A 24,925-nucleotide genomic window follows, 5' to 3' on the forward strand; every position below is an offset into this window, starting at 1 on the left:
ATTATTAAAATTATTAGACTTAGCAGGGCATTATTCCTTTGAATAGCTATCAAAATATTGATCATTGCAGATCAGCAGGAAGTTCCTATACATTATTCTTTTCCAATCCAGCATTCTTGCATTCAAGTTGCGGAGAATTTTCAATAGGACTTGACAGAAAAATCTTCCCTTGGATTCTGCCTGCAAGCCCATTTGTGGCATCTCATGCCTGTTACACATTGTGAAACCCAACACCTGAAACAGATCTCTTTCTTGCCATATGGAAGGATTTTGGCTGCAGTGCTCAGCTAAACTGTAAGCTTGTAAGCCGGCTTGTAAGCCGCCCTGAGTCTTCGGAGAAGGGCGGGATATAAATGGAATAAAAATAAAAATAAAATAAATAAATAAATTAAAATTAAGGCACCAAATTGCTACTCAAGTTGTTTTAAACTTAGAGTTTAAAAAGATACATCGTTATAGATTTTCTAACTACTGAGAGAACAGGGCCAAATGCAACTTTTGAGAGAATGTGTTGAAGAACCTTGGAACAGTGCAGGAGAAAGCCCTCCCTTGTGTACCACAGAGATGGGCCTTTGATAACAGGGATACCTTCAAAAGAGTCTCCTACAGATATTAAGAATTGTGGATTATAATGAGAAGGTGATGTTTGGACTTTAAAGATCAATTCCAACATCTTAAATTGCATCCAGTAAGCGATTGACAACAGTATAGATCTATTAGCATACAATCCCTGTCCTCTATTGCAGTGTATAGTTTAATTGCCATAGTTTGTACTAGCTTCAGTTTCTGGACATTATATTAGTCAGGGGTTGAGGTTCTAACTGAGATGCAAATACGTATTCTAATTGGACTGGCCTAAGGAGACAGGCAGCTGGGGCACTACATATAGAGGGCCTCTATCACTCACACCTCCTGTGAATCCAATGAGAAATGAGGATCTACTGTTTCAGAGAAAATTCAAGCTCATCCAAAATTGGTTCAACCTAAGTCCCCAAGGTTAATTTTTACTTTACTAACTGCACCTTGACTGAATTTCAGCACGTTCTCTCTTAGCCAGCCTTCAACATTTGATTTGAGAGCTGTAACATAACGGAGAATTTAGCCAGTGGAATATTTTTGCCACTATACAAACATCTCACTGTATAAAATATGATATGGACATCATACTGTATAAAAGGCATTATTGTTAGGTCTCTCTTTCAGTATCATACCAAGGCAACATGCATGATAGTTACCTTCCTAACAATCCTAGTAGGTTGGTTAGAATGAGAGAAATTGACTTTAGATCACTCTGTGTATTTCAAGACTGACCAGGGATTCAATCTATCCCTTCTCAGCTAAGATACCATATCTCAGTAACAAGGGTTTCAACAATCCAGACAGTTAAATAATAATTCAGGTTCAACAGTAATTTGAGACTCATATTTTGTTTCTTGTAATCAGCTCTTTCTTATCTACTAGATCTTTTCTTTTTCTTTGTTTTCTTATCTTTTGGTAATGAAATGAAATCCCTTCACAACAATTGATACCATTTGAATGACTTCTCTGAAGGAAAAGGCTAGCACACTATCCCACGTTATTGTTTACAGTAAATTTTTCTCACTTTCTTTTGTCTCTAGCCACATGGTAGATGGACACCTGGAAAAATATATTCAGATGCCCTGACAAGTTTATACTAATGAAAATCAGAATCATGCAGGCAAGGGGAGTAGTTTTTCCTATGACACTCCATGGAAGTTAAAATTGGACTTTGAAAAAGCAGGATAAAGTGAGTATTGATGCTTTGAGGAAGATTTCTGAGACTACTACAGATAGCCAAGAAATTAAAAATTGGATTATAGAACAATCAATCTCACTTGAAGCAAAGTGACTCAAATTATCACATTTAAGATACAATATACACTGGATACAGCTTATGCACCAAAGACAAATTCCTTGTGTGTCCAATCACACTTGGCCAATGAAGAATATTGATTGTATTGTAGTATGCCAAGCCCAACTCCTTGAGATGTCCGTAATACTGGGAATAAGGGACAAAGAAGGATAGTTCAGCATAATTAATAGATTTGGTTATAGCAGAGATGGGTGACTGCTAAGAATTCACATTGAATTGATAACACATTGTCAACCCTTCAAAGTAGGCTAGGTCAAGAAACATGGTATAGAAATTCCAGGAATGCTACTTTATTATAGTAAGACTGGCCCATCCATACCAAGCAAAAACATGGCAGATTTTTTACATGTCTTTTCCTTTTATCTTTGGGCTGTATAATCTCTTGTCCAAGTCCTTCCTTGATGGCTTCCTCATACCTTCCCCAAAGTGAGCTCTATATTTCTTTACCCATATAATCAGTCAAATCTCCTTCCGTCCCCAAGGGTTGTGGGATGGGAAAAGATGTAGAGTAAGGTGCTTTTATTATCCAGCCTGAGGCCATTTGACTTTACCCTCCAAATTCTGTTCCCAGAGTTCAAAGAGTATATTCAGTGACGAATAATTTCTATTTTCAAATTCCTTTTTATGAGACCTGCTTTCCAGATTTGGTCCCGTTGTTAATATCTCTAGGTCATGATTTAGTTGGTAGCTCTTAAAGTCTCCCTTTTCCCTGCGTACGCTCAGTGCCATGAGTTCTTCTCTTAAACTGGGTTTTCCAAAGAAAATGTTGGCATAATTTGCTTGTGTAGCATCCAGCAAAGGTTTGTGTCTCAGATTGCACTGCCCTCCAGTTTCCACTTAGCCATATGTCCAGACCACAGGAGGTCTGCCTGTGTTTTATTTACTAAACTCATATATTGGAGGGAGGTAAGGTACAGGAAGTTCTCAACTTACAACAGTTCATTTAGCAACCATTCAAAATTACAACAGCACTGGAAAAAGTGACTTATGACTGTTTTTCACACTTACAACCACTGCAGCATCCCTGTGGTCACATGATCAAAATTCAGACGGTGGGCAACTGATTCATATTTACGACAGTTGCAGCATCCCAGGGGTCATGTGATCCTCTTTTGCAACCTTCTAATTTGCAAAGTCAACGAGGAAGCCAGATTCACTTAACAAGCGTGTTACTAACTTAACAACTGCAGGGATTCCCCTAACAACTGTGTCAAGAAAGGTCATAAAATGCAGCAAAAGTCACTTAACAAATATTTCAATTAGCAACATAAATTTTGGGCTCAATTGCAGTTGTAAATCGAGGGCTACCTGTGCTATCTCTTCCAAAATTAAAAAGGTTACACTGCAATTTTTGAACAGAATGTATCCCTGATGAACTTTGGCTTTTTGTGACTAGGCTACTCCTGATTCTGGATCCTTGACTTTGGCAATTATTCTAATAAAGGAGATGTATTTATTTTCCATAGATAGTCACACGGCAGTTAGGGTCCAGTCATCATTCTGAGACCAGGTGGAACTTCCATAAGGTGAATAGAAAAGGGATTTCTTGCAGATTTATATATCAAACTTATTAACCGCCCATCTCTCTCACAGAAGGGCTCATTGCTAAAACCTGCTTGTTTAGGTATTCTTTTCTTATAGTTCTATGTGAGTGGAGTCCCTAAAAAGACAGCGAAACGTTTACAATGTTTGTGGTAAAATATCAAATTGAACGTATGGATCAGTTGAAGATTCATTTCTCTAATAAAACTTTTCCCAGTTTATTGTTGGGTGTGCCCAATTATAAGCCCCATAATTTACAGCCAATATTGCTTATCTTTTTTTTCTGACATTGAGAAACAATTATCTGCAGTTTTGCAATTGCTTTTTTAATCTTTCCTAAATGTTCATAACTTCTTTGTTCCTATAAGTCCTTTATTTTTGTTTTGTCAAAGTGGTGATGGTGGGGATAGAGGGTAGGGTAGGATTTGCCTTTGAATCCTTCCCAGTATTTTGTTCAGCTATTGGCCTTAAGATTTTGAAAATAGCAGTTTTAATGCGTCCTAAATCCTTAAAAATAACATTTTTATTAATAAAGGTAAAGGTTCCCCCGCACATGCGTGCTACTCGTTTCCAACTTTAGGGGCCGGTGCTCATCTCCGTTTCAAAGCCAAAGAGCCAGCGCTTGTCCGAGGACGTCTCCGTGGTAATGTGGCCGGCATGACTAGCACGGAACGCTGTTACCTTCCCACCGTAGTGGTCCCTATTTTTCTACTTGCATTTTTACGTGCTTTCAAACTGCTAGGTTGGCAGAAGCTGGGATGAGTAACAGGCGCTCACTCTGTTACGCGGCACTCGGATTCGACCCGCCAAACTGCTGACCTTCTGATCGACAAGCTCAGCATCCTAATCCACTGAGCCACCGCATCCCTTTCAACATTTTTATTAATGGGATTTTAAAATGGCATTGACAATATCTCTTTTGGCCCAGTTCATTCTTTTAGCAGAGACAGATCATAACACTTTTCTTGGGCTATACCAATTCAGGCTAAAGTTGTAAGCATATTCAATTCTCAAACAAAAGAAACATTCTTCCTGTGTGTGAGAAAACGTGAATGATTCTTATAGTAATCTTTACTATTTTACCACTTGCTCCGATTAATAAATAATTTTGCCCTCACTGTTTCACATTCCATTTCTTACCTATTTCGCTCTTAAAATGTTTTCAGAAGTGTTGTCCTGTAGCCAGATCCCCTTCCTCCTCCATGCAAAAATTTGTGATCATCCTAAAATAATCTCATTTTGCTGCTTTGTGCCTAATTTTCTGGGTTCTGAGATTATTTTCAGTTGTTAACCTATTTCCAAGGCTATTTGATGATAGCCACAAAGTAAAAAAATATGTCCAATAATCTTATGCTTCTTGCCTAAAAAAATCAGTTGTTTTTTCCAAAGAAGTAAGACTAGGTTAATTTGGGATTTGTTGCTTTAAAAATCTTAGCGGCTGCTAAGACTGCTTTTTTCCTAAATGTTTCTGAACATACTGTTTTTCCATTCAGCATTGACGTTTGCAGGACTGTGATTCCATTTGTTGTCCTTTTTTCCTTTTTAAAAAAACCCCTAAATTTTACATTTGCTTTTCATCCCAATTGGCCCACAAATGTTTCCATGGATTTTAAAATATGTGGCTATTATTTAGAAGATTTCTCTAGTAAATTCCATGATTTGCGTAGTAACTCCCAATTCAATGCAAGGGTTACTTTCTCAGAACATTAAGGAAAATGCAAGAATGGTTTATCTCTGCAAACATCATTGACATAAAAAAGAATCTTAACAAAAAAATACTATTGTGTTTTTCCTGTTCATTTTATTAATGTTTATGTAGTAAAATGTGTATTGTCTTTTGGCCCTTCTGTCACAAACTTACTTCTGGAGATCTTTGGATCAAATGCTGCATGGCTTTACTAATTTCAGTTGACTTTCCCAATTATTTCATGACCTTTTCTTATTTATTTTTAATCTGTGTTCTTTCTTTTAGTTTCTTTTTAATGAAATTGCTGTTCTTGTTTTTCTACCAAGATTGAAGCCAGATTGGCATTGGTTGCTTCAATTTTCTTTCAGGAGTTCTGTGAGTTTAAATGGTTTGCACAAGTCAAGTTGTTCTTTATGAATGAACCATTCAGAAGAAAATATTCTGTCTTGTATACCTAGATAGCTGCATTCTTGAGAGCAGTCTTCCCCAGCCTGAAGTTTCCCTGTTATCGTGAAACTACAAGTCTCAGAATTCCCAGCCAGGGTAGCCATTGACAGCAACTTGGAAATGTTGTACTACTTTTGGTCAAGTATTTGGTCAAAATATTCAAAGGAGACTAGTTTGGGCAGCTTGGAACAATTATCTGGCCAGTTAGCTAGAAATATTTGCTTTTGTTGAGTAGGAAGTTTTAAACCATAATCTTTAGCTTCCTGGTACCATTACAAAGCTGAAGGCTCAGCTAATATGGATAAGTATGACGTGTCTGTGTGTGCGTGCATGCACAAGACATGGAGCTCTACAGCTGGAATCAGTTCTATCTGCCTGCTTTAGACTGAGCTTTACCAGAGAGCTTTGTGTGAAATTTTACTCACTTAGAAAGGGGAATGATGGAAATGAGGAGAAGGAAGGAAAAAATGAGATCATTCAGTCTTCTTGCCTTACAATACTCTGCATTGAAAAATACGAAAGGGGGAGGTAATAGACATGGGAGAGCACCAGAGTTGATCCAGTCTAATAGAAATAGCTAACTATAGTGAAGGCAAAAGAAGAATATGCACACTTATCTCAGATTCAGATTGTGACTACATTTGGCATTATCAGTCTGTGGAATTTTGGGCTATGAGCAAACAATTTCCCCAAACATCAGTAAGAATACATACATGTTGGTCTTTGGATGCAATGTGTTACGTCCAAGAGACATGATCCCGTCATGGAGGGTTTCCCAGACCCTATCCTTTGCTTTGAAGATTAAGGCAGTTGCTAAGGAGATTCTTGTTGCTATGGAGATAGCTAAAAGGCACAGCTGATTGGCTGCCGGAGGTGATGAGGTTTCCACTTTGATTATATTCCCCTTTTCCTGGCTGCTGTCTCCCCCCATTACAGTTTCACTTCATTCAGCTTTTGAGGAAGTGGATTATGGAAAACAAGCATGAAAAAAGAAGCAGCTAACTTGTCGGGCAAGGGGGTGGGGAGCTGAAAAAAAAAGGAAAAGGTTTGGGACAGGTGAAAAAAAGATTGAACTGGTAGGCACACTATGGCATTGGGCCCCAGCTGAGATGATGTAAGTCATGAACTAGTCACTGGTGGTAGTAAGAAGCCTCAAGTAGGTGCTGACTCCAAGAAAATAGAAATTGGACCAAGAGAACTATGTGACTCTAGAATAGGTTTTCCTATTTCCCAATGATAATTTTGACTTGAGCACAAAAATATACAGTTGTAGTGGAAATTCACTCACACAATTCCCGTGGTATCTGTAGCAGTCACTCTTTCCTGAACACAAACCTGATAATAGGCTAAATTATTTCCTACAGTACAGGAGTGACACTAATGTACTTAATGGGCTACACATAATGGAATGGACTCATACAAAACCATTTCCACACATTGAAAAATAGCATATAGAGGAAAGAATTCCAACAGCTTTGTTTCATATTTGAGAGCATTAGGAAATACTAGAATTTATTTACCTTGTGATCAGTCAAACTATGCATTCAATAAAACAGTAAAACTGTTCCTGTAGTTTCCTCCCGTTACCCTTTCATAAAAACAGAGAACCATTACAACTCTTCTTGTTTCCTACAATTTTCTGAGTAGGTGTTACTTTATTATTTTTTTCTTAGGGATTACACAAATAGCACAATGCTTACAATCGTGCCATTTAAAGAAATGTACAGTACAGACATCCATGGCAATTGTTTCAGAAGATTAGGAAACCAGAACTCCTATTTTGGAGTGCTTTTTGAAATCACAAAGACTTATAACCATGGTATGTGCCCAGCTTTGGCACAATCAGCAACCTTATCAATTTTATCCTCAAAAGTGTCTAGCCAACAAGGCGAATGGCTGAGGCTTCTCTATGATTGCACACCAGGCCAAGATTTCAGAAGGCTTTGAGCCACTTGCTGAGCAATAGGGAAAAGCCACAACTGGGAAGAAGAAACATTGCTTCTTCTTACAGCTGTAAGTCATCTAGATAATGAGCTTTTACTCATATTCCGTTTGAAACAATTATATTGCCTGCCCAGATTCCACAGGGTGACTGAACTTCAACAAGAGCACCCACCATTGGGAAATTCTCCAGAGCCCTGTGGAATATGTTGGAATTCTTGGGGCAGACTGTGCTAACAGTTCCCACACTCCTCAGAGGATAATAGTTGTTATAAGTTTAAACCTCAACAGGAAATGGTCTGACCATGACAAGGAAATATATTTAAAACTTCTCAGCTTTGAATCATCCTTCCCCCTACCAGTAGGGAAAAAATACCCATTGTGTAACCTGCCACATGTCATGGCTGCCATGAAGTAAGGTAGCCCCAGCAACAATATTGAAATTCCTTGGAACACTGTTTCTGAGAATCCTTAACCCCATATGAGATCCCTTCTTAGCTGGTCAACTCAGAAGCCTAGATAGTACACTACCAGAATCTTAGTCAGTCCTGAGTGCCCTTTCTTTGAGATTGGCACTAGAATAGACAGGAAGCCTGGGGAAAAGTAAAATTTAGATAAATGATCACTCTTTGGTGCTACAACAAATGGGAGGGGGCATTTAAAGCAGTTTTTGTGTTGATTTTAAATATACATACATAATTAGAAACAATTGTGGCAGCTGCTGCTTTTGTATGTTTAGTGTTGCATAATTCAGTTGTTGCATTTTATGGTATAATTTCATTGTTCAGACTTGCTAGTTTTCACACAAAAACCGGCAAATAAATGTGAAAATAAAACTGTAAGCCACCTTGACCTGGGAAACTTGATTTTGAAAGGTATTCTACAGATCCCATAAAAATAGTGGCATTTTGTGTCAGGGTTAGAATTAGACAATCTTGTTCTGATTTTGCATGAATTTAGCTCTCAAGTTGGAGAATCAAAATCATTTGAGATTGGATATGGCCTTGTTGCACTGAACTCTCCTTTGCCCCCTCATCAAATAACAATTAAGTCAGGAGAGAGCAATATGTGGTAAATATGTGACAGTCTAATTTCAAAAGCCATCTGGAATCAAATGAAACCTTAGGCATCCTGCTGAGTTGATTAGGTGGCTCTGTCCTCCTTTGGGTGAGCTCACTGTGACATGTTGCTTCCAACAAATTGTTCCTGAGGAAGTCTGACTGTGAACTGAAGATTCCCCACCACTTCCAAGATGGTAGAATCAGGATGTTATTTATTTATTTGTTCGTTGAATTTGCCCATCTTGTAGCAAACGATTCTGGGTATCTTCCAGCATTAAAACATTAAAAAAACCTAATAATTCAATGTCTTTAAAAGAATAAAAATAGAAATCCCAATCAACATATAGTTAAAACATGTGGAGGGAGCGAAGAGGATGTGGGAGGTGGAGGTGGGATTGCCTCTTAATTGAACAACCACCTGATATTCCACCATTAGTTAATGATGATGTAAAGTTGGCCTTTAATTGCAGTATACGGAACAATTACATGTTTCAAGAAGAAGCCAGAATCACACAATTATTTTAAACTGCATCACTTGAAAATCTTTTCTCGCTTTAATTATTACACATTTACCAGTATTCACAGTTTATACTTTTCCTGCATTTAATAACAATACATAAAACATTTCTTGACACAGAGATGGCAGAGGCTGAAATGTAACCTTGGTATTACACTTTTGCCTAATGGCAGCAGATAAAAACAAAGTCTAGTACAAAGATGATTTTAAAATTGCTGTCTTTAACACTGACATGTCAACAAAAAGAATGATGCCCATAAGAGCTTGAAGAAGCATAATCAGCTTAATTGTATTAACTATGTTTGATATGGAAAGAGTAAGGAAGCTGTACAGCTGTTTTATAATTCAACTCCTAATGCAGCCTTTGATCTGCCTGAATGGTCCCTTTCTCATAGCTTCTCTTCCTGCTCTAAAACATAGGAATTGTAGTAAGTTGCAGAACAATTAGAAGAGATAAATGTCATAATGTTTCTCATGTGTGCCTGCTCATCCTTGCTCTCTAGCATACATTTGGCTTTAGATTTGAAGCATTCCACATTCCTAATCAGAGACAAAGAAATATCTTTGCAGTACAAAACTCTTTCTTTGCTTTCAGAGGGATGGATAGTTTGATAGCAAATAATAGAAAGGAATTGGAACTGACAAATCACAGATGGGGAAACTCTTGATATAGCATTTCTCTTACCTGAAACACTTAAATATGTATGCATGAAATCCAAAGATTGGCTACAAAAAAAAATCTGTCTCTAAGTGATTTTCCAGGCTTCTTCACTGCTGAATCTTTTGTTTGCCTGATTAAAGGCAAGATTTTTATGAAGTTATTTCTTCTTTAGGTTTCATGGATTGTTGTTAGTCAGATGCCCTAAATTTGAAAATACAGACCTATATACTTTAGATCAGGGGTGTCCAAACTTTTTTCAAAGAGGGCCAGATTGGATGAAGTGAACATGCTGGAGGGCCAAACATTTTTCCGAACATTCTTTGAACAATTACAATTAAATGCAAATGAATTATTTTATGCCAAGTTAATTGCAAATGGCATACTTTTCATTTTATAATATTAAGATCAACTGACAGCTGAGTTTTCACAATGTATTTTATGTGCAAAACAAGAGGCTTGACAGAACAGTGGAGCCTAAGGGGAGACATACAGGTGCCCTGCCCCATCCGCTCTCATTCACTCACCTTTGCTTGGAAAAGTTTCTCTCTCGGTCTCATTCACTCATGTTTTGTTTGCAAAAGCTTCTCTCTCGCTCTCTCATTCCCTCACTCTTGCTCCAAGAAGCCTCTTTCATGCTCTCATTCACTCACACTGCTCAATAAATGTTTCTCTCTCACTCTCATTCACTCACCAACTCAAAAGGCCAGCCGCGGTGCCTCCATTGACTTCCATGGGGACGCTTGGCAATTAAAACCACTCCCGCTACTGCTGCTAACTTTTTCACTTGCTGCTTGGTTCTGATTTAACCTGCAGAAACAAATCCCCGAGCCGGCCCCCATGGTAGCAGCGAGCCCCAAGGAGCGGGACGGCCCAGTGTGCTCGCCGAGACGCTGGAGCGAGATTGCCCCCAACAATCTGAGCACAAGATCGGCATTTCTCAGCCTGCGCTGATCTCGCGCTCCTTACAATCTCCCTCTCTTTGTTTCAGTTTGCTTTCTACATTTGAGATGAAGACTCGAGGTTCGGCATTTCTCCGCGCCCGCTGATCAGCGCGTGCGGAGAAATGCCCATTTCCTCTGCTGAGCCATCCCAGTTACTTCCCTGGAGCACCTCCATATCTTGTAAGGGCGCACAGGGAATCGGCGTTTCTCTGCACTCGCTGATCAGCGCGTGGGGAGAAATGCCCATTCCCTCTGCTGAGCCATCCCAGTTGCTTGCATTGCAGAAGGCAAGTATTTGGGATGAAGACTCGAGATTCGGCGTTTCTCAGCCCGTGCTGATCTTGCCCTCCTTACAGTCTCCCTCTCTTTGTTTCAGCTTGCTTTCTGCATTTGCGACAAAGAATGGAGACTCGAGAGAGGGAGATTGTAAGGAGCGCGAGATCAGCACTTTCTGCATTTGGGACAAAGACTCGAGATTCGGCGTTTCTCAGCCCACACTGATCTCGCGCTCCTTACAGTCTCCCTCTCTCGAGTCTTCATCCCAAATGCAGAAAGCAAGCTGAAACAAAGAGAGGGAGACTGTAAGGAGGGCAAGATCAGCGCGGGCGGAGAAATGCCAAATCTCGTGTCTTTGTTCCAAATGATTGCCTTCTGCAATGCAAGCAACTGGGATGGCTCAGCAGAGGGAATGGGCATTTCTCCGCACGCAGGAGAGGTTTGTTAGGGAGGCGGTGGTCCGGCGTTGTTTACCTCCTGTGTTTGTGTGTCGGGCCCACAGAGAGATGCAAACACCAGACTGCCACCACCTCTACCAGCCGTTCCCCACAGGTCCCACACACACACACACACACACACAAACGAGAGGGGGGAAAATGCCAGACTGCTGCCTCCCTAATAACCGTTCCCCGCGGGTCCAACACACACACACACACATACAAATGAGAGGGGGGGGAAATGCCAGACTGCCGCCTCCCTACCAGCCTCCCTACCAGCCATTCCCCGCAGGTCCGACACACACATACACAAACGAGAGGGGGGGAAATGCCGGACTGCCGCCTCCCTACCAGCTGTTCCCCGCGGGTCCAACACACACAGACACAGAGAGAGAGAGAGAGAGAGAAGGGGGAAAAGAAGGAGGGGATCTGGCAGCACCCGAGACTCCATATGCTGCTCAGAAACACCCTCTCACCGCCCTCCCTCCTGTGGCAGACAGTCTTCTGCTTGCCGCCCTCAATCAGAAGGGAGGGCCGTGGGAGGGCCGCATTTACACAGAGCAAGGAGGGCTGTTAGAGGGCCGTTATTAAACCGCCCCCCGGGCCGCAAATGGCCCGCGGGCCAGACTTTGGACATGCCTGCTTTAGATGTATGGCATTTCATTATTCTAGTTCTGTCTTACCAACATGGAATTCTTTCTGTTTTAGTTACAATTCCTGTCATCCTCAGCCAATGGGCATATTGTTTTAGGACAGACATGTCAAACACAAGGCCCGGGGGCCGGATATGGCCCGCGAAGTGGTTTCATGTGGCCCACGAAGCCATCGTGGCAACAGTGAGGGAACGGCCCCCACTGCATTGGCCCTGGCCCAGAGACCCTCCTTCTGCCAAAGACCCTCAGATCTGTCCCACTCCTGCCCAGGCCCCCATAGGCACCCTTGATGCGAACGATGTAGAGCTGGCCATGCCCACTCAGTAGGCCATACGCACTCTAGCCACGCCCACCCAGTAGCCCACGCCCACCCTGGCCATACCCACCCAGCCCCCTGAGGGCAACCGCAATGCTGATGCGGCCCTCAATGAAATTAAGTTTGACACCCCTGTTTTAGGATGATGGTTATATAGCCCAGCACATCCAAAAGTATATGGTCAGAGGGGGAATGGTACATTATTAAGAAGATAGAGGCTACTCTCCCTCCTCTTCCTTTTTTCTGTTGCCTCTAGAAAGCTAGCCAGGCAAGTTGCATCATCATACTGATGATGTTCAAAAGACCAGTCTGTCTCAACACTCCCATAGAATCAGATTCGCTGAAACAATATGTCTGGTCTTCTGTTTAAGACCCACGTAGACCTGTTCCAAATGTACTGTTTGGTTTTCTCTGTGCCTGTTTCTTTTCTTTATAAAAATATTTCCCTATCCCACAAATCCATGCATCAGTTCATCTTTTTAGATTGCCATTTTGTTCTTCCTGGTGAAGCTCAAGGTAACATTTAGATCTCACAAATGCTCCTTCAGGACAGACAGAATGAGTTTAAATTGGAAAACTGAGCAGGATTGTCACATGGAAAGTCCTGGCAGAGGAAGAAGCCCTAGAATGGAAAACATCTGGATTTTGAATTAGGATTCTTCATCAAGCCATCTTGCCTTGAATCAAGGGCAGTTAGAGCATTACGAAAGCCTTCTGTGTCTTAGAAGATAACTTTTCCTTTTCATTCTTCCTGAGGCTGGCTGCTGTGATGGAGAGGCACGTTTCAGCTAACAAGCCTAGTTGATGACTCACCTCAGCTCTCCTGCCAGGGAGCAGCATCCAAGAATTTTCTCAAGGACAAAAGGTTTTTAAAAAGAGAACAATATCAAGCATCAAACCGTAAAAGCAAGCTTGTTCGTTTACACTTTCTCTTTTGGTACAACTTTGGAAAGTGGAATTTGTTTCGCTTAGAGCCAAATAATGCCAAATTCCTGAATAACATTGGGTAAAAAATTATTCCCGAAAACAAATATGCACACAAATCTATGGATATGTCCATGCTTGGAACTCATATTGGTGAGAGTGAAGATCTGTCACCATTATTTGTTCGTTTATAGTATTTCTGTGTCACTCAACTCCAAAACTGCTCTGTGTTTATTATTATTTCCACCCACACCAAGCAAGTTCAAATTCCTCCTTCCTCTCTGATTTCTTTAGGAGGTTCTCATATCAAAAATTCTCAGCTGTTTAGACTTCAGGTTAGCCTTCTTAAAAAAACCTGCTCTGACCTGGGAATGGTCTTCCATTTTATGTTTGCAGCTACGTTTCTATAAGAAGAGCTGTGGAGAAGAGTACTAAAAAAACCATCACAGTTCTTCTAGGAGAGAATGGGATGAGATGGAATAATTCAGCATCTTTGGGTCATGTTTCTTCACAAGAAATATCATTGCGGACTATCCATAGTGTAATCTAGGATACGATATATACCCAGTGCATCTTTGTGGTCTGCTTATTGTATTATATCGTGTGAAACCAGAAAACTGGGCCGAGAAGCCCATGGTTTAGTTAAACTGCATCCAGACACTGCCAGAATGTTAGAATTTAGTTGAGCCCACGGGAAGTTCAACAGCATTGGCCTTCATTTTGCCTAAATTTTGGCAGGGAAAAGAGAAAACACAGGAGAGGATGTGGGTCTGGCAAACTCAAGGATTCAGACAGGAAAGGCAATGAACAAAAAGTACCTTCAAAAGATAGAGAATGAAAGCAATTTCTTGCAAACCACAGAGACAAGCAAAACGTTGGACCAGTCAGGAGGAGGAATACTCAGCTAATATCCAGCCCAAGTTTTTCTAAAGTCTGTTTCATGTGAAAGAATCAGAGAAATTGCAAAGTGAGCAAGTGTGGGAGGAAAGAACTACCTGAGAGCCATGCGTAATGATGTTATGAACAAAGACTAATTTTGACAGCAGCAGAGGCTTGTAAGCCACTTGAAGCTTTTGGTCAGGTTGGAGCCAAAATTGTGTAAATAGTATTAATGAATGAGCAGAGATTCCACACGTAGACTATGTTGAAGATTAATGAAGAGTTGAAACAGACCTTTTAAGAAATCCAACTTTTTGTTACTAGTGTTTCCCTTTCTAACTTTTTATCAAATAAATATTTACGGTATCTCAGTAGTATTCATTCACAACAAGCCATGTCCTAGTGAGCTATTGGAGTTATGAGGATGAAATAGTCTTTTGAGCTGTTTGCCTTCACCTCCCTCTGTAAGGAAGAAGAGATTGCGGTTTTCACCCAGGATGAAAGACAGAGGTAGCTTGCAGCTACAATAGTTACTTCACAAGTTACAAATAAAGAAAAATAAATCCTGCCTTATTCATTGAAAGTTATTTCTCAGTTCAATAAATCACTGATTCTTCTGTGTTTTTGAACAAACTTGTCATAAAAGCATTGATTAGGGAATTAGGAAGAAGAGCTGAATACCTTTTGGCTTATTATGGTCAATACATGTGAAAAGTTACCTCTGCTAGTCTGGCTGGTTTCTTACCATTCCCTCTTTCTTAATCAGACATGGGTGGTGCTTGCATGCAGTCAGAAATGTTTTGGTCCTTTAATTTGTCAAGAGCTACTGCAAACTCAGCTCCTCTTTGTCTAATTTAAGGCTAGGCTGCAAAAATCAAAAGAACCACAAGAGGGTAGGAAAGAGTTTGTTTTTTCTTTTATCTCGCTGCTTTTTATAGGCCCCCTCCACCTTGGCAACCAAGATGTTGTTTGAGCCTCAAGATTGCATGAGCAGATTAACAAATGCATAGGGGTGAAGGCAGAAGTGCTCATGGGTAAACAATGTAGTAGTTCATAGTAATTCATAGTAATATTGGTTTTAATGGGAATGAGTTTGTAGTGAAATTGACACTCATGGAGACCTGTTTAACACTGGGACATACATACGTTCAATTTCTTTTGAATAGATATGGTACCATTTCATTTGGATAAACCTCAAGGTTTTTTTTAAAAAAAAATTTAAGGCATGTTTTTGTATAAGTAATTGAGATCAAATTGGAAAATAGTGTATTTTAATAACATGTTTTTCCTAGTTGTTTATAATAGTAGACAGTTTTCCTAATATGTTGCCTTCCAAATGTTTTAGATTAACCAATGACATTACTAATCCAGCTTAGTCATATGTATTGTATAAAAAGATGATGGGAATGATAGCCCAAAACTTGAGAAAAATCTATTGTACAGTATAGCAACATACCCAGATTGTTGGGGGCAGTTAAGCTGACTTTGTAATAATGCCGCTTGGGTGTGTGTGTGAAAGCCCTAACAAGCAGGCATATACATAGAATGAAGGCTACTGCTAAGCTTGTAAGCCGCCCTGAGTCTTCGGAGAAGGGCGGGATATAAATGGAATTAAAATAAATAAATAAATAAAATATCCAAACTCCTCATTAGGATATTACTATTAGTTAATCAAAGCCATAAAATACCATGCCTCAAAATCCACCAGAGATTTCCCACCTTTAATTCACCTGGTGTGTGATCTAGGCATCCTAGATTTATGGCTCCTCCTTGAAAAGCAGATGCAGCCATGGCTTTGTTGTGGACTACTATTCAAATTCACCTTGAATGGCAGTTGTATCCATTCCTTGATCAAGAGTCCTACTGCCAGTCACTCAAGACCGGATTATTTCATGTCTGGATTACTACAAATTGCTCTACATGGAGTTCCCACTAGGAATCTACAGCTGGTCAGGAATGCAGCAGTAAGGGTAGTTATATAGAGACCTCAGTACACCTATGTAGCACTTCTCTGTGAACTGTGTGACGCGATACCATACAATATGATACACTATATTATATACTATAACTATACTATGTACTACACTACACTACACTACTCTATACTAGTGGGTTTCCAGATGCAATTGAAGATACTGGTTATTAGCTTCAAAGTCCTTCATAGCACAAGGCCTACTTATTTGGTTAGGCACCAGGCTAGAATCCAGGAGACTGTGAGATCTAGTCCTAACTTTAGTATAAAAGCTGGCTGGGTGAGTTTGGGTCAATCACTTTCTCTCAGCCCAACTCACCTCCCAGGGTTGTTGTCGTGGGGAAAATAAGACGAAGGTGTGTTGGATATGTTTGCCGCCTTGAATTATTTGTAAAAATAATGAAGGTGGGATATAAATGAAATAACTTATGGGGTAGTCAATAGCCAATTATCTCTGTCCATCTGAAAAAAACCTGACAGAATTGGTGTCCCTTGGGTCCTATTTCCTAAGCCAGCGTTTCCCAACCTTAGGAACTTGAAGATGCGTGGACTTCAACTCCCAGAATTCCCCAGCCAACATAGCTGGCTGGGGAATTCTGGGAGTTGAAGTCCACGCATCTTCAAGTTCCTAAGGTTGGGAAACGCTGTCCTAAGCAATGTCATCTTTGGGCGGGGGGAGGAAATGTGCCTTCTTGGTCACTGCATATGCCCTATGGAGTGCTGTTTCCACCAAAATTTGGATGGCCCCAACCATGTATATCTGTCATTTGCAATATCTTGAAGACCTGGTTTTCCACCAGCTATTGGGTTAGGGGGCTTTGGGAGGCCATCTGGATGGATTGTCTCTATTACTGCACTGCCTCTGGTGTACATTATTATATTTTGTTACTGTTCTGGGTGTTAATATTTTGATTGTACTTTGCCCTGAATCATTTGGGATTGTTGTTCTCTACCCTAAATTGTTTGGGATGGGAGTTGTAGAATGCTTATTTGTTTGGCATGAAGTTGGGGAAATTCATCTTCGGAGGTGTTGAGAATTGCATAAATCATCAGAAGACAGCTCCTATCTATGTTCACAGATATGGCAGAATAGATACATTCATAAAAAAGTGAACATTCTCATGATTGGATAAATAAAGAATTATCTATCTAGAGATATATATCTCAGATTCTTACAGCTGAGGCAGTTTGCAACTGCAGGCACATATGGCACTTCTAGATGCAGAAAAATCTGAATCTGAATATGTAAGACATGCAGGCATAAATACAGTATCCATAAATTGTAATAGAAATTATTTGAGAACTTCATGCTATTTTAAAAAATCTTTTTAGGCAGCATTTTGTTGAGGAACCCTTGCATGTTAATAGAATTTCCAGGTTACAGAGTGTTCCAGCGTGCACTGAACTCTCACAGATTCAAAGTATAGCATGTATGTTTTGTTAATGTACTTTGACTCACCAGTAGCAGCTTGTAGCTATTCTTCTTCTCTTAACTCTGTCTTCATGCCCATGCGCATTGAAGCTAAGTGTCACTTTATCTCCATTCATGAGATTGCTCTTGTACATCACTGCTTATTCAAGAAGTATACAGTCATGCATTTCCATTTTTACCAGGGCATGGACAGAAAATATATATTTATTATTTTATTCTCTTTTTGTGTGCCTCTAATAGTTCAAAAGAATGCTGAACCGTGAATTAACCCACCTCTCTGAAATGAGCCGTTCTGGAAACCAGGTGTCTGAGTACATTTCCAACACCTTTTTAGGTAAGTGTATGGAAGTATGTTTTTAACATTGCCACAAACCTACTGCACCTACAATCCATGTACGTTCTTTTTAAAAAATATTATGCAATATTGTAAATAGTATCTATTCTGCATTATTTTTCAATCAAATACAATCAGGCAGTTTGCTAAAAAGAAAACATTCTTTTTAGGGTTCGCAAGTGAGTTATATTTTTTGTACAGTAAAGCAGAACAATAGATAAAGAATGTGATTGACATTAACCTTTCTTCTCATTGCTCAAAGTGATAATTGTTTAGCTCTCACAGTTTCGTAAACTATTCCCCAAGAAAAAATCTTATGAATAAATAAGTTAAATAAGAAGTTGCATCCACACCTTTAATAACATAAACCTATATTGTGAGTAAAAGTTCTGGTAAAGGGGTAGGGTAGGGTAGGGTAGGGTAGGGTGGAATAGAATAGAATAGAATAGAATAGAATAGAATAGAATAGAATAGAATAGAATAGAATAGAATAGAATAGAATAGAATAGAATAGAATAGAATAGAATAGAATAGAATAGAATAGAATAGAATAGAATAGAATCTTGAAGGTCATCTAGTCCAACTCCTGCTCAGGCAGGAAACCCTATACTATTTCAGACAAATGGTTGTCCAATCTCTTCTTAAAAACTTCCAGTGTTGGAGCATTCACAACTTCTGGAGGCAGGCTGTTCCACTGATTAATTGTTCCAACTGTCAGGAAATTTCTTCTTAGTTCTAGGTTACTTCTCTCCTTGATTTGTTTCCATCCATTGCTTCTTGTTCTGCCAAAGCAGGAATGTAATTATATTCTATTGTTATAAACACTGATGGCAATGCCTATAGTTCTTTAACATTGATAATTTACCTGGAGTATAATAAGGAAAACATAATTACTAAATCTTATATGTTCTTACACATCTAACAATGAATGATTCTCTGAAAGCCATCTGTCTTTCATTCTGGGCTGTTACTACATTATTTCCTTAGAATTAAGCCAAAATAGGGGTTTATTTCCATTTAATGTTTCTTCGTACATATCCCAAAAGCCCTCCATCTCAGAGGTTGGGAGGAACAGTTTGGACAAGGACAAAAATATTCATTGTGGGGAGGAATAAGTGACAGTTCCTAGCCCCAGTGCAGTTTGTTTCCTCGTGACTCATCCTATGCAAATGTGCTTGAGGTTGCGTGTTCCAATGCACGTCCCATTGAAAGTAATATCATGAGCACAGAGAACATCTGCAGGCAGGTGTGCTTCTGTGACGCTCTCCGCAGTATGCGAAGTGCTGTAGACAAGGAGCATCCCAAGTGCTGAGGCAGCATGGTTGCCTTGGCAACACGGAGATTCCCACTCCTCCCCTCACCAGCTTAAACTGAGGGCAAAGATTTGGTTTTGTTTGCACTTACTGATGTCATCTTACAGCCAAATCTGATTGGCTGAAGTCATTTGAAAAGAAGAAAGCTCACTGAGGGAAAAATCTAGCAGAGACTACCGTAATTGCAAATCGTTACTACAGTAGAGTCCTTCCTCTCCCTCTGCTAAAGCATTGTTGTGCAGGGATAGATAGCACCAGGCATAATCATGTGATGAAGCCCAAACAGACACAGCCCTTCCCCAGCTTCTTCATGTACTGATGAACACAGAGTTTCCCCCTCCAATTTCCAGAAGGAATTAAATTCAAATTCTGCTGCACTGCACAGATTCATTTGTACCTGTCTCAGAATGCCAATCGCTGGGTATTAGGCAAGAAGAAGGACTGTGCTCACAGATTTCTCCTTCCCCTTTCAACCTGCTCTCCTAACAACCTGCTAAGTAAATGTTTGATAAGATAGCAGTACACAGGTGTTTGGGCAGTTGAATACCTCTTACACAGTGCTCCCTCCCAAGCACACTTGTAGCAATCATATTAGCATCAGTAGGAAATTGAAGGTGGGGCTGAAACTGGCTGGGAATTTTGGAAGGCACCACACTGGGGAAAAGGTGACGGCATAATGTAAATGTTAGAATCAGAAAGTGTTGATGGCTCCTTTGTGGTCTCTGCTTAACATCAGATAATCTGAATCTGCAGCAAAATTTCCAGTTTCCAATCTTATTTGGTACGTAATGATGTCCAGGAATTCAGGTTCCTGGATTTCACAGTTGGATCATGCCATGATTTTTCCATTCAGAGACAAACAAGCAGTCTGGAAAAGGTTTTCTCTGAAGTAAGCTCCACTCAGATTAGTGGGACTTCCTGTCATATAAATGAGCATAAGGATGCCGCCTGTACCTTCATTCTTGAACATATTTACTTGAGAGCAAATCTTTACGTGACTTCTTCTGCTAGTAAATCTAACAAGGCATAGAATTAGTCTGTTGGGCACTTTTCTCATCTTATGCACACAAATCTAAGCAGGTTGTTCTCCAATCTCTGTAAATGTGTGTAAACATTGTGTTTACATAAAAACAAAATAAGTACTGCATTTGTGTGCGGAACTGCACATGATTTATCTTAGTATTTGCAGAATCAGAGACCTTGTCGTACAGTATATGACTCCCCTAAGGGCTGCAGACTTCCTGGATCAGACAGGATAGCTAAGAACTGCAGTCATCTGAAACAAACTCATGGGTGCTTCCTGTACACTGCATTCTCCAGAAAGCAGGCCTCCCATTGACGTCAGTGGATGCAAATACCCAGCCCTAAGCAAATGTTGATGCAAACCACCACTTCAATGGAGGCCTTGTGTGAAAGCTGGAACATGGGCTGAAAACAGAGGCCAAGTATCGGTTGAGCAAGGGCCAGAATTCACCCTCCCTGCTCCTCCAGAGCAGCTGTGGCATGGTCTGCCAATGATGTGATCAGGCAGTGCCAGGCCACAGTGGTGCAAAAGAGGTGAGAAAGATAGTGGAATCCTATTACTGAGCTTAGCTGATTGACTTCACAAACACACATCCCTTGCCCCGTGAGAGATCTTCCCAATATGGAATTGCTGTATAGAAAGAAGAGATTTCAGACAGAGCAGATGGGGAGGACCTATACCAGTTTAGCTAGCTTGGCCCCATGCATTGGGGCTTTGGAACTGTTTCTATGTTGGCAGAAGAAGTTGTGTTTGGTAGGTCAGCCTGGGAATTGCCTGAGCACTTGGATTTCATTCTTGGCTATGGCACCAAAGCAGAACTGAGTGATTGGTAGGAAGCGGCCAGAGTGACTGGTTGTTTGTGGCTGAGGGCTAGAAGCAGAGCTTGTTAGTTGAGGTGAGGAAAGGAAAGGAGTCAGAACTCCTAAATTTATTCTCAACTTTTTATTCCGAATTTGCCTCAGCCATAAAGATACACTTGCACAGATGCTTATTTCCCTCAACCTCATGAATTGTCCTGAGATGATAGAATTCCACAATACTGAGGCAGCCTATTCTTCCAGATCCTCAGGCTCCCAGGCAAACCCTTGGATCTGCTTGATCATTTATGAAACAGATGAGTTTGCAGATGTACTTGAGCTGCTTTGTTGCTACAGGAAAGCTAATTCTTCCTATAGGTCGTCTTCCAGAGTCTGACCACCATCTTAATCTCTAAGCAAAGGGCATCCCCCTGTTTTTTGCCAAACATGGTAGAACTCTGGTTCCAGAGTTATTCAAAGCCTTTTCACGTGAACTTGGGGGAAGATGGGAATACTGGGGACTCTGTTTGGGGCAGTATTTGAAAGAGTTCAGATGTGTGGTAGTTGGCTTGAATATTCTCTGTTGTCACAATCCTTCTTCCTAGTAACTTAGAACCCAACACTCTAGAATGTTACCACAGCTTATGCCCTGCTTCCTCCCGGGGCCTGTTACCCACCCCTTCCACTCTGCCATGAGGCCCCCTTGCCGCTGCTTCTCCCGCAGGTACCATTGGGGTATAGCTCTGCCATGTCATGAGGTGACTCCCTCCCAGTTTCCTGTCACACTGCGCCCTCCCCATTTTCTGCCTCCCCTAGGCTCCCCCAGTGTGCGCCACTTCCCTCTTGGCAGGCTATCTCCTCCCCCTGCTCCATACTTACAGTGGGTGCCACCCACACGTGACTTCTTGCCCTTGGAGACAGTCCTAGAAGAAGGTGGAGGAACAAGGCCCTCCACTCCTGAGGGTGAGTCTTCCCCCAAACTGCTCTACATTGTACTTTGAGTCTTCCAGTCTAGAAACCTAAACTGAATAGTTTCCCTTCCATCTTCGTGAACCTGAAGTATCTTCAGAAGATGGAAAGTAGACTTAAAAATAAGTAATTTTGCCTCTGTCTTCAGGATTGCGATGGAGAGTGAGTAGGATTGTTTTCACTACCACTTTGGCCTAATGTCCAGCATTCTATTTCTCTCTTTCTTTCTCTAGAAGAGCAATAGCAGCTATTCATTTGTCTGGAAAAAGTAAAAGACTAGAGTCAGGGACAGAATTAAGACGACAGATAAATCCTGTTTGATTGGTTTGTTTATTAGAAAGGTGGATGTGTTGTGTCAATCTGATTCTGAGCACTTTTTTGGTATATCTTTAATCATATGTGTATAAACAGAAGTCTTCTAGAAGATGATATGTATGTTGATTTAAGCATCTCAGAATGGCATTGTTGTTGAGAACACTTTATAAAAAAATCTAAGAACTGAAAAATATCACTGCTTATGCAGATCAGCACCCTTCCATGCTACTGCTAGCTACTTTATTAAAGTAGTTAAAATTAATAAAAATAATTGTTTAACTGCCCAGGTTATTGGTACTGTCCAGTAGGTATTTATAAGACACCAAAAAAAAACATTTAGATGGTTTTCTGGTTCTTTTTTTTTTTTGGGTGCTGCAAAATTGGAACAGCCGGAGCTCATGATGAGACAGAACTAAGTATATGAATTATAGAAAACTTGAGTCTACATATACCTTGAAGCACAATCGTATTCTGAGGCTATTCTACTTTTAAAATATGGGGGAGGGGAAATGTGCAAGGGCAAGAAAGGGAGAAAAAATCTAAAAAGACAAATAAAGTAGGATAATCAGTGCTTTTTTTGTAAAAGAAAAAGGTGCCGGAACTCACACATGTCATACAACCCGCCTTGCCTACCCTACAAGGTTCCATCCAAAAAAGGTGCTGGAACTCCATTCTGAGCGTTCTATGAGAAAAAAAAGCCCTGAGGACAATTACACAATAAACTCACCTCCCAAGAGTCCAATAAGTATTAAGAAGTTTTAGCATTGTATCCAACCCTAGTCCCAACATTCCTGCAATATCCTGATTTATTTATGGGAAGTTTAGCTACCAGGAATTAGGTTAAATTTCCTTTGGCTCCATAAATTCCAAGTTTTCATTCTTACATCTTTGAGACAGTAATGAAATTCCATCTGGGGAGCAATGTCATTTGGATGATGGGTGGATGAAGATAAAGCACCTGTGTCACAAATCATGACACTTGATCCAGAGGCTACTTCTCAGTTGGGGTAGTGCTCTTCCTGTTTTTTGCCCTTGTCATTTCTCTCTCCGATGCGGTATCTTTTCATCCACAGACAAGCAGAACGATGTGGAGATCCCATCCCCAACACAGAAAGACCGGGAGAAGAAGAAGCGGCAGCAACCCATGTGTCAGATCAGTGGGGTCAAGAAACTCACGCACAGTTCCAGCCTGACCAACTCCAGCATTCCCCGCTTTGGGGTGAAAACAGACCAGGAAGAGCTGCTCAGTAAGGTGAGCATTTAGCAACGTGGAAAAAAAAACAAAAACAGGGAGCGGAGTGAAGGAAGACTGTGCCCATCTTTGCAAAGGATGATTTGGAAATTGTGCTGACTGGGGAATTCTGGGAGTTGAAGTCCACATGTCTTAAAGTTGCCAAGGTTGGTAACCCTGGGAAGAGTGCCAGCTTTAATATATTTTATTTGGATTGATTTTTTCATCCCAGATTGGTTTTGTCTTTGAGGCAGAATTTCCTTCTAAACAGGATATTGAACTGGTACTAGAGCAGGGGTGTCAAACTCAATTTCATTGAGGGCCGCATCAGCATTGCGGTTGCCCTCAGGGGGCCAGGTGGGTGTGGCCAGGGTGGGCATGGCCTACTGGCTGGGCATGGCTAGAGTGCGTATGGCCTACTGGGTGGGCGTGGCCAGCTCTACATCGTTCGCATCAAGGGTGCCTATGGGGGCCTGGGCAGGAGTGGGACAGATCTGAGGGTCTCTGGCAGAAGGAGGGTCTCTGGGCCAGGGCCAAGGCAGTGGGGGCCGTTCCCTCACTGTTTCCAGGATGGCTTCGCGGGCTGCATGAAACCATTTCGCGGGCCGGATCCGGCCCCCGGGCCTTGTGTTTGACATGTCTGTACTAGAGAGTCACTTCCTCATAATTTTAGCACATTTGACAAAAAGATTTAACAATCACTGAGTTAGTGTATTCCTATTCCGTTTGGATTGAAACTTTTGGCATATTTCTCAAACACAAGAAGATATTTGTGTGTGGGGTGTGTGTGTGTTGGATTATCCTAAACAAATTACCTGAGCTAGTTTACAACAAAGGAACCAAAATAAATAACCATGGCTGTAGAAAAATAAACAACACAAGCACTTCTCTGCATAAAAACAAATACAGAATTAAGTGTTCATAGCCAGTAAAGTGGAGCTGAATGTTTGATGACATGTAATAGTTTTTACTAAAGAAGATGCCATTTATTTATTTAAAACCTTTATATAGTTGAATGTCTATGGAGATTCTCAGTCATCCAGGTCATGGTTGTCCCAAAGGTGCTTTTTCAAGAGGCAATTGGACTTTCTTTGTTTTTCTTTGAAGATATTTCACTTCTCATCTAAGAAGCTTTTTCAGCTCTGACTGGATGGTGGGGAAATGGAAGGATTTGTAATCATTGCAGGCAGCTGGTCATTTGCATTCTTTTAGAGAGTTGGTGAAGCCCCTTGGATGTTTGCCTGTGTCCTCAGGGTCATCTGAGTAATGCAAATGGGTGTGGAGTCTTCTTGGAACTGCTGAAAGGACTGTGTTGTGGAGCTGGGTTTTCTGCAGGATGTTTTCTGTCTTGTGTCCCTTCAG

The 24,925-nt window shown here is 40.8% G+C and overlaps 1 protein-coding gene across 4 annotated transcripts in view; it reads left to right on the forward strand.

Annotated features, from left to right (window-relative positions):
• PDE4A (phosphodiesterase 4A) overlaps nucleotides 1-24,925 on the forward strand; it is a gene marked incomplete at its 5' end in the record, with an annotated part of 176,901 nt that overhangs the window by 128,969 nt on the left and 23,007 nt on the right. For all 4 annotated transcript variants that reach the window (XM_083353707.1, XM_083353705.1, XM_083353706.1 and 1 more), the window contains 2 exons: nucleotides 17,821-17,914; nucleotides 23,406-23,584. In XM_083353707.1, the coding sequence (XP_083209833.1) occupies nucleotides 17,821-17,914; nucleotides 23,406-23,584 (273 nt within the window). The remainder of the gene's footprint in view (nucleotides 1-17,820; nucleotides 17,915-23,405; nucleotides 23,585-24,925) is intronic.

This window comes from Vipera ursinii (genome assembly GCF_947247035.1).
Source record: "Vipera ursinii genome assembly, chromosome: 2".
NCBI classification, from domain to species: Eukaryota; Metazoa; Chordata; class Lepidosauria; order Squamata; family Viperidae; genus Vipera; species Vipera ursinii.